This window comes from Silene latifolia, chromosome X, assembly GCF_048544455.1.
Source record: "Silene latifolia isolate original U9 population chromosome X, ASM4854445v1, whole genome shotgun sequence".
Classification (NCBI taxonomy): Eukaryota; Viridiplantae; Streptophyta; class Magnoliopsida; order Caryophyllales; family Caryophyllaceae; genus Silene; species Silene latifolia.
The window spans coordinates 222,901,081-222,912,709 of NC_133537.1; the positions used below are offsets into that span (position 1 = coordinate 222,901,081).

Genomic DNA, 11,629 nt, shown 5'->3' on the forward strand with positions numbered 1-11,629 from the left:
AGGTATTCGAACGGTTTCCAATTTTCCACAATAAATTGGTGGCGACTCCACAAATGCAAACGCTTGTTCACAAGCGCCCCCGTGGCCCATATCCACAGTTATTTATCTTTGCGATTATTAGTGATAAGTCATACGAGTATTGTGATGAGTTTTGCATAACATGAGAAATGCTACTGCCAGTTGTGCATAGCAAGAGAGTTGCTACTGCTAGTTGTGCATAGTACGGAGGGTACTAGTGCCAGTTGGGCATGGTATGAAAGTACTACTGCCAGTTATACAGTTGAGCATAGCACGGTGTTAAGGGAGTTGTGCTACTGCCAGTGAAATCGTTGATTTGTTTACGGTATGGTTGGATGATTTGGCAATGGTTGGATATCGATTGGTTGTGCTACTGCAGTTGTTCATTTATATCGAGTAATTATTGTTGTTTAGTTTATTCCTACTCAATCGTTGGGTTGACCGTGTATTCGTTAAACACCTGTGATGAACTAAATATTGTGGAGCAGATTGACTGACAGGTACTTGAGTTATCTGACTTGAGAGCTCATGGGGATGCGTGAGGATTTCGGCCGGTCTACCTAGAAGTCTAGATCACATAGTTTTAATATTTCAGTTTATTTAATTTCCACTGCGAGTTGTAATTAATGTTAATTTAGTATTGGTTAAATTGTAATAAACCTTTAATCGCTAAATTTTAATCTAAAGTACTTTGGTTTGTTGTACTTTGTTATTCACTACCTCGGGCAACGGAGATGGTAACGCTCTCATTTACTTGGGAGGCCTAGCTAAAGACTCCTGATTAAATGGGGGTGTTACATAATCACTTAAGCAATCACCCCACATTCATTCAAATTAGTAAATCAAGGCGCTAACATATGCCATGTATTCTAAATCACAAAATAATAGACGCATCACTCAATTTCTTATTTATAGAATTAAGTAATAATGATGGAATAAAGAAACATCAGTTTGTTAAAAATAAAAATATATTCATATTACATTTTTCCTATATTTAGGTCTACTATTTTTTTTATCCAAGCAAACCTACTTGCCAAAAAAATCGCCTATTTTTATGCAGTGTGGCTAAACATGAACTGTAATTAGCCAACTTTATTATGAAAGAGAAGTAAAAAAACAAAAATTTAGGAAAGCTGAATGGATTCCAATGAAATTTTTAGAACCATTTAGTTTCACAAGACTTTGTTAATATATGATTCTTATTCACATTTAAACCATTTTGCTCTTTCTTCCAAACTAAATATTGTCATTCATTCTATTTATAAATCATGTTGATTAAGATAGAATGATAAATAATACCACACAACTTAATTAAGAAAGTTTAAACAAAGAACAAAAAGTACTAATATATCACAGGAAGTTGCAAAACTATTTAGAAAAAATGTTTTTGAAAACAATGCAAAAGTTTTCTATTCTTATAATTGTTATCCTCTCTTTAATTTGCAACGATGATAATTCGGTATTGGGGTATTCTTCATCATCACGTCACAAAGGACTAATTAAAAAAGACAAAACTCGACATGAAGGAATGAAAGAACGATCAAAATGGAGAAGTTCATTACCAAAGGCATCAAGACGTTTGATGGAGGACGAAGAAGACGATATCCCAATAGGAGAAAGAGAAGGGCCATTGAAAAGCACAATAAATGGATCTGTCAAGCTACCTATGTATGCTGCAGCAGAATACCATATGGGTCAATACCTTGTGGAAATAGAGATAGGAACTCCGCCTACAAAATTGCGTATGATTGCTGATACTGGAAGTGATCTCACGTGGGTTAAATGTAAAGATGGTGGTGAAACCAATCTAACAAATGAACGAGCATTCGATGCTACCAAGTCTTCTACTTTTAAATCTTTTGGTTGTGGAAATGCTTTATGTCAAGAAGATTTTAAGATGTTAAGATCTCTTGACTTGTGCCCTACAATTGATGCGCCTTGCTTCTATAATTATAGGTAAGTGTGTGTGTGTGTATATATATATATATATATATATATATATATATATATATATATATATATATATATATATATATATATAATGTCAAAATACAAGGTAGATAATATAAGTATTAAGAATAAAACAAATATATAATTTTCAATCACTAATATTAATTTATCAATTTCAACAACTTAATTTCATTGTCTAATAATGTTGGCATTCATGATAAACTTAAAAATACAGTTGATATTTTAGAAGAGGTGATATGGTACTGCCATACATATGATAAAATATTTTTTTGAAGAAATATTTTAGTGATTAGCAACAACATATTGACAATATGTTCTTATGATAATCTTATTACCAGTGAGACCTTTCATGTAATAGGTAATTATTTTTTTTCCATATTTTTTGATTTTTTTTGTGTTATTTTTAGTGTGTTAATGTTTTGTCTTACACGATCTTAATGTGCAATGGTTTTCAAACAATTTAATCATATTTGTGTAGATCTCATTAGCAATTATTGAAAGGGTTTTATGCAGTCACTTTTATTTTTTTTTTATTTTTTTTATTTTTTTACCAAACTAAGTTGATTTTCAAATGATTCATATATCATCAAAGCACTAATACGGTCATAATGATGATATGATATGGTTTAGCTAGCATAACATGACATATCATACATCTTTAACAACATCAACACCTTCGGCACTAGTTGGTTAGACACCGATTAAATAAATGTTATTGTCGCTAATGATATATACATGAAAAAAAAATAGAAAATAAGGAAAAAAACAATAGATATTCAATTTAGGAATTATAAAAGTAATAATAAAAGAAAAAAAAAGTTAAAATAGGGGGGGGGGGGGGGTGATAACTATAGAAAAAAATGTAATGAAAACGTATTTTAACAAGAAAAAAAAAAGATATTAACCCACTATTCTTTGTTGTGTATTTCAATTTCATTCCGCTCAATTAATTGTCTATATTAATTAAATCTTAACTGTTCAGTGAATATGAAATGTTAAAGATGTAAATTCATTAAACACAGATTAAAGACCTTATTTTCATTTTCTAAATTAAATACATAATAATGGATACGGTAAAACAAAATGAAAAGATAATTTAAGATTGTGTGAATCAGAAGAAAAAAGAAATTGAAGTGGTTTGTGAGAAATATAAAAAAAAAAAGTAAAAGATTCATATTTATGTAGGCACTAATTTTAGTTAATTTTCAATTTTGTTACAGCTATGGAGATGAGGGGTTGATTACATTTGGTAAATTTTCTAAGGACGCAATAACGTTACCAACAACAACTGGAGAGTCGGTAACTTTACAAAACATGTTAATCGGATGCTCAAGCTCAGTGACGGGTAAGGCAAACATAAATGAAGCTGATGGCATTCTAGGGCTAGGAATGCACCCCTTCTCGTTTGCAATTCATGGTGTTTCAAAGTTTGGTGGAATATTCTCCTATTGTCTAGTTGACCACCTAAGCCCTCACAATGTCACCAATTACCTTATTTTCGGAGACCAAAGGGAAAAATGTCCTATACAGGAGTTTATGCGATATACTGTGTTGAAAATAAGCGAAGATTCTGCTTTTTATTGGATATACATAAAAGGGATTTCTATTGCGAAAGAGATGCTTGATATAAATCGAGTTGTATGGGATACAACTAAGGAAGATGGTGGCACGATACTTGATTCTGGTAATGTTTCGTCATAATGCTCTATCACATTAGATAAGTTTATATTAATATATGTTGTGTGCCTGCAAATGAGTTGCATAATAAAATTTTACTCCATTCAAGTATTTGATATCATGCTAGTAAATTCTTAATCCAATTTTAAAACATTTTTTAAAATCCTGGGATATTGATTTTATAGGTACCATACTTCTGAGTTATCACATAATCAACATATTAACCTCGCATTCCAATCTCCACCATATGATCACAATATTACTTTTATCACTCGCTTTTGACACTGTACACCTACTTGATTGATGTCTTAACGTTAAATAATGAAATTTATTGGTGAAGTTAACTTATTAGTGGTATTGTTAATGTATTAAAGATACTAGGGTTATCCATGATATAAATCGGTTAGTAAATCCCCGAGGTATCAGCTCGATCAATGCTTATCACGAGTCTTACTTCATACGTACATCTTTCACTCATAATTTTACCATTTTCCGATTAAATAAGCACTTTCTCCTTCTATTTCCCTATTACGAAGCATGTTTCAAGTATTTATAGTTTGAAAATATCTAAGTATCTTTACATCTTCATCTTAACTTATTAACATCAAGATTCATTCAAGTATAATATATATCCTTGAGTTGGCATGGAGTCTTTCCCATCTCCATGCAATAAACATTATTCGAACAAAATGAGTAAATAAGACCCGATAAAAATAAGGAAGTTTATTTTTTTTTTTAAATAATTTTGAATTTTGACTAAATAGTGCTCTATTTTAAACTGTCTCGGGCGCTAGTTAAGTCATCGCTCGCCTCCGAGCTTTGGTGACTACCGGACTCTCTTACACCTCTCATTAGAGTTCTTAAAGGGATTGATAATATTACTCATAAAAACAAAGTTCACATTACATTTCTTTTCAAAGCACTTGAGAAGGACTTTCTTAAGCTATTAGCTAGTTCTCATTATTTAAGTGCATTTATTTTGGAAGGTTGAATGTGTAATTGCTTTTGCAGGTACCTCGGCTACTTATTGGCTAGAGCCAGCATACCGTGCGATCATGGACGTTCTTATCAAAGCACTTGAGAAGGACTTTCCTAAGCTACCAAATTGGAAAGGAGATGGAATAAATGATTTTGAATATTGTTTTAAAGCTAATTCCACATTATTTAAAAAATTTAATGTTCCGAGGTTTGAGATCCACTTTAAGGATGGTGCACGATTTAAGCCTCATGTCAAGAGTTATATCATCGATGATTCACCTGGTGTGAAATGTATAGGATTTCTACAAGCTCAAGGCGGTGTCAACATAATTGGAAATATTTTGCAACAGAACTACTTATGGGAGTTTGATGTGCATCACGAGACTATGGGTTTTGCTGCTTCCACTTGTGGTTAATCTTGCTGCCTATCTACTTTTATCAAACTAATCACAATTTATTTTCTTTTATTATCACATATATAATTCATATTTCCTTATTTGTACAACATTACTTTGGTAGAAATAATTTCCAAATATAACTATAAAATGAATTATACCTATTGTCCGACTTTCACATTTTATATTGGTTCTTCTTTTTTATGATTGCAAGTAAGCAATAATTATTGTAAATTACTGACACTACCTTTATAAAACTCAGATTTTGAGACTTACTCACGTTTATAAATTTTTGAGATTAAAGCGAACCTCGACGGCTCGACTCCCTTTGACCACCGTCTAGCCGCCATTGCCGTTGAGATCGTCGTGGTTGTATCCTTAATCACACACGAACCTTGCACTTCTCTTGCTCCTATTTTACTTCTTTTGTTCTTACACTACAAAAAAAATACGGTGTTTGTGACGGGGGAAAAAATCCGTCACTTTTTTGGGGAATGTGAGAAGTTTGTAACGGAAATGCATTTGTGACGGGTAATGCGTCATAGGCCGTCACATAAAATAGGCGGGTTGACCAGAGTCAATGGCGCCATTACTATGTGACGGGTTATGACGGACTACCTGATACGAATGCGGAAGCTAGTAACGAGCTTTAACGAACTTGAAACTTGAAACTTGTCACTTGATAAGCGTGACAATCTAAAAACAATTAACGAACTAAAAGTGGATATTTATTCCTTAGTTCTACCTCGAGCCCGGTGCTAATAACGATGAGATTGGAGCCTAATCCTCAAAAGCCAATTTGAAGTACACTCTCGAATTTTGTACATAAACTAATCTGTAATGATCAAAATCTTGGAATAGTTTTTGTTTAGTTTAAACTGCAATATTATTCTCTGAGTTCGACTGAAAATAACATACAAAGCTCCCTATAATATCTATAGTCTCCTTAACCAACGAGAATTATAAGCTATTTTCTTCTTAACCAACAAGACTCCCAACCTAATTAAAAATAATTAAATAATTCTAAAATTAATCTAACAACTAACTAAATCTAATCTTATAACTAGTTTTATTTTGTATCATACTCCCCTTCTTAAGTTCATCACGCAAAGGACGCAATTTCATTCAAAATAATCAAACAACATAATTGTCACCCTTCTATGCTACCCACCACGTAGTTACCAGGTCATGATTGAGAAGGTCATGTTTTGGAGTGGGGGTACCAACTCATCCAAACAAGATGATGCTTTTAATAGTCTCTCGCCAGGGTTCACTTTATTAGACACCCTATGTTCATTAGGTTCTCGCTTTAGGCCCTAGAATCGTTCTTTGCAATACCACTTTGTAACACCCCCATTTATATATAAACCTTTAGCATCCCAGATAAATAAGGGTGTTACCATCTCGGTTGCCCGAGGCAGTACATATTAAAAGAAAAACAATAGACGAGTAATTTAAATCTTTATTACATATTAAATAAATGTCGTACAATAATTCAAAACTCGAAGTCTAAACTATTACAGTAGAAGTCTTTCTGATAACTAAATGTCAACTAATCAGCTAAGTAATCAAAGCTACTTGATGCAACTCGGTCTCCAATTGTCACGCCCCAAGTCCCAGCAAGCCGTCCAAGGACACGTCGCAAAGCCTAAGCACCTGAAAGACTCACTATTCCCTATTTGCCCGAAATATCAAATGGATTATCGCATAGTTGAAAGTAGTTTGACACAAGGTGTAATACCCCTATTTACCAAACAGCCTTCAACCAGGCCTTCCTTAGTAAGTATGGATGCTATCATCTCGGTTATCAGAGGTAGTACAAATCAAATTGACAACTAAAAACAATTACGACTTTATTAATCAATCTTTTAAGATATGATACAAGACCACAGCCAAAAGTAGCTACCTACAGCATCAAATACAAATATCAAAACTACGATTGTCTGGACTAAACGAACTCAGCGGTGACTCGCTCCCTCGTAGGCCCTAGCCAAAGCTCTCAGCAACCATCAATACCTGATAAGACTACATGCTTAACATTTTCCGGCAATATCAAATGAATCACCGAAGACACATAGCAGAAATTTATTATAGAAAACGGAGTCTCTCGCACTAAAGATAACTCAGACCGGCAGCTTCCTGGGGACGAACCGAATGATGACAACTATAAAAGGCACTTGTCACTGAGGCAGGCATTAGTCTGCGTTATACTTTTTCAAATTTTGTTGTCGCAAGCCGTCTGGTCTTTTGGTGTATGGGGCGAAACTGCTTCAACTGACGTTTCCGTGGAAGAAAGGGTAAACGGGCTTGCCTTTGAGGGTCCTACCATTAAGACCCATTTTCAAGGGGCTAGAATATAATGAAAATAGGAACAACAAAGTACAATAGAACATCACAAGTATACACATCAATACCGACTTCAACCAACTCCGATCTCCATAGTAACCAATGGCTCTCGTCGCGATGAGTAGTCGGGTTCCCATCGCGACAGGTAACCCACCCCAGCTGATGACAGACCACACCACTGAACATCACAATCACCACTCATCGCAACGAGCGAACCCATCTCATTAATGTTAACATCCCTCTAACATGGGGGTGAAACCATCTCCCAACATGGCTCCACATTATCCATCTCCATTCCTCCAACATTCAACCATCTCAACAACCAAGATAATATAATCATAATGACAAACAATCACAACAATATAATCAATCACTTACTGTGCTGAGTAGGGAAACCATACCTCTAACGAATCTTCCTGCAAGCATTGACAACTACACATATGCAAACACGATACCAACGTCATCACCTACAACAATAAATAAGACCCTATCATGACCCGCCGATAACGATACCACTGTAACAATTGTTAAGATGGTGACGGCGACTTACCTTGCTAATGGGTTCCCTACGGAGGTTAAATCCCGACTCGCTAACCCGTTCCCACACAAGTCTTCTAGGCGAAAATGAAATCATAGGAAGGTAGGGAAGAGGAGAGGGGAGATAGGGAAAGTCTGATTTAGGTTTTAGAAATGAAAAAAAAAAAGAGAAATGAATGACATAAGTCTCGGTTCACGATCGTAAAATAACTGTTGGACCAAATCGACTCGACCAAGTAGGCCTTACTCGGTCGAGTACTTGCCATACTCGGCCGAGTAAACCCTATAAGGTCGAGTAACTAAGCCAGGTTTGTCTACCAATTCAAGTCTATCATTGTCCCCCAATATGGTTATTTAGACTTAGGAAGTCCTCTAAAAAGGCACGTACTATAGCAAGGTAAGTATCGCTACATAAAAAGGTTATAACTTACACTTAGTATATACGCACTGACAACCACGTCTCGACATGTTCACGTAACTATAACTACATCTCCATACATATATACGCCTTTTATTTCTTCACCAAAACAACCAAGACAGGGGAAACTTTGTCCCCGAAATTCACTTTGCTGACAACGGTGATGGGTAAACAAGGAGCATGAGAAAGAGGTGCACAAATATGACAGTAGTACAACCATGCTAGTGCATACATGTGCACATAAATCCAGTTTATCCATATGAGCTAGCTGACTATTAATCATAGTACGGATTAGAAATGAAAACTTGTAATATAATTGATTTGAAACTCAAAATTGTTGATGCTTTAGAACTCAAATTGTAAAATACTAGTAAAACAATTTCGTTTTTGATAAACTTAACATTATAAACCTTGAAATAAAATCACATAATTTGTGAAACAAATCAAAATTAGAGCTTAACACCTCATGTAATCGAAAGTTCGAAATACTTTTATTCATTAAAATCATAATAAGTCAATACATGTTATACTTCTAAATAAATAATATATGAATTGGGTAACCGATTGTTAATAAACGCATAGTAGTATTTAGAGGCAATTAACACCAAACATAACATACGAAAATGGGATGTAATAAACAAAACTGGACGTTGCACAAAGAATCATATGTACAAATTTGATAAAGCTTTAGTGGTATGGCCTATATCAAAATAATCCTAAATTATTACTAACAAATAGTTAGCGATAAGTAGGATATCGTATCACAAGGAGGTAGTAATTATCTGGTTTGCTTTTATCTAAGTTTGTCTTAAAGGTAACACTTTCTTGAAGATTTGTTTGTTTGATTACTAAAACCAGTTGCAATTAAATAAATAAGACGAATTTAATAATAAAAAGAAGTCTAGGGATCAGGTTCACTAGGTCAGTTTTTCGAGAGTGAGATGTAATTCATTAAAAGAGCAATTAAATTGTTTAAGGCCATAAGATCGATCGATTCGATTATGTCCTTTAGATCTAACTTAATATGCGTTCGCTATCATTAAGTCAATTCTATTCAGTTTATCGCAGCCTATATTAGTCTTAACCCGATCAGTGAAAATCCTATTCGCAATACTAATTAATCAATTCTGACCAGCAATCAATCAATTAGATTCAAGACAATAACTGAACAACAATCCAAAAGCAATTTAACAATTAATGAATTAATTACCCCCTTCTAACATGCAACCTAGATCCCCTTTACTCTAGATTAAAAGATTTAGCTACGCATACTAAAAGGAATAAGAATAAGAATAAGAATAATAAACATAACTAAAGACATAAGAAATGAATAACGAATATTGAAAGAGAATTAAATGAATATCGTAGTAAATTAAGGATGAACAAATTCTAAATCCGAAAGTAATGTAAGCTAAACTAGTCTAAGGGTTTTGAGAGGTTTTTTTTTATGTAGATAGGCGTAACTAGGTAAAATAAAACGTAAAAATACAATAGGGCACGAATTGGGTATTTATAATAAACATAAACCGACTTTGGAAACTTGCGCGAAAAGTCGTCAGAACAATGTATAATTGATCGAGTATAAGGGGACTAGTTCGAGTACACACCACTCGATCGAGTACTCCTTGCTTCAGCTCTTTTCTTCGTCTAGTATTCTTCAATTCTCTTCCTTTATTCTTCTAGATTTCCGTGCCTTGGTTTGTGTATTCCTTCATGTCATCTCTGCGATGCTACATATGCATCATTCGTGCATTAAACACCAAATAGCAGAAGTAACGACATTCTAATATAAATGGCATATAAATAATGTAATTTAGCACGAAAATCATATTAAAAGTAACTACGGGGAGGCATATAAATGTATATAAATATGACTCATCAAACTCCCCCAAACCAATCCTTTGCTTGTCCCTAAGCAAAGCATCATATAGTACATAAGGGAATCATACAAATGGTGAATAGATAACTCAGAGCTAATGCTGGTGCATATACAAATCCCAAGTTGTCCATATATATAACAAAGTAGTGACCAAAATTGTGCCAATAAAACAAATTCAAAGGTATGGGTAATAGAAAACGCAGCTCAAGTCTCATGTCACCATACTATAGACAAACGCCCAATACCTTTCTTTCTTTCAATACAAATTAGTCGGATTCTCGCGGATTTCAATCATGCACTCATAAGTATGGGTGATTTATATGTAAGATAGTGTTTGGGCCAAAAATCACATAATAGGGAAAGGCCCGTTTAATAAATAAATGGATCTAATGAGAAGGAGGGGAGCCCACGGTTAGAATAAGCACGAAGAAGGGGAATGGGCCGGCATGAACGCAGGAGGAGGCTGGAGCCCATTGAAGGAGGCGTCTGGAATTAGGAAGGGGGGAGTTAGGGAGAAGTCAGGGAGATCAGGGAGAATTGAGGGAGACGACCAAACATGGAAAGAGTTATTATGGAAGTTATATTCCCTTTCCATAATCAAGGTAGGACATGCTTAGGGTTCTTACCCTATAAATAGCCGAGGAAGCAATCAACAGAAGGACATTCATTCATTCATTCACACATCCACGTTCTCATCAAGATAACAACTCATACGCACGCCTACATTCGTCCAAGATCTCACGAGCTCGATACCTCGAGCTAGCGAGGAGAGCATTACGTTTCAGTTGTAATCATCCTCCTACTCAAAAATAGTGCAATATTTGGCAGGGTACCGTCTCTCCTGCGGTTGTTCCCACATTGGGTTTTCCGCGTCACCAAATCTTACGTGTCAATTTATATTTCATACTTTATTTCCTTATTCGAACATTATCATACAAACAATCATTCAATTAGCCAATGAGTAAGACCACATTGACCCGAATCAATCAATTCGGTAAAAATACCTAAACAGTTTGGCGTCCACCGTGGGGCATTGTGGTCGTCAATCGTTGATACTCTAAATACACGATGGATAAGCAAAGTCGGACGCCGTGTCAGGGAGCAGACAATCGTCGCCACCACACACTTTTACTCAAAACCCAGCATCAACAGTGGCAACACAGGCTCCCGGACATACTTCGAGAACAACACCAACAACAAAAACCTCTCTACCTCCAAAGACTTTTGCTGTCACAACCCAAGCCAGATCAGATAAGGGAGCAGCAAGCTCAGGCCTCATCTCGCCACCTAGTCCCACACAAATCTTGCTCACTGGCATGGAAAACCTCCAGAAAGCCATGGAAAACATGAGAGAAGACCAGAAGAAAGCAGAAGCTGAAGCAAGGAAGAGGGACAGAGAGCTCTGGGCGC

The 11,629-nt window shown here is 35.1% G+C and overlaps 1 protein-coding gene across 1 annotated transcript; it reads left to right on the plus strand.

Moving 5' to 3' along the window:
• The first annotated feature begins 1,135 nt into the window (after positions 1-1,135).
• LOC141623818 (aspartic proteinase NANA, chloroplast-like) lies at positions 1,136-5,314 on the plus strand. Its single transcript, XM_074439972.1, has 3 exons — positions 1,136-1,974; positions 3,210-3,673; positions 4,678-5,314. Exons 1-3 carry the CDS (start codon positions 1,400-1,402, stop codon positions 5,058-5,060), a joined length of 1,422 nt encoding a protein of 473 aa, XP_074296073.1. The 5' UTR covers positions 1,136-1,399; the 3' UTR covers positions 5,061-5,314.
• Positions 5,315-11,629: the final 6,315 nt, after the last annotated feature.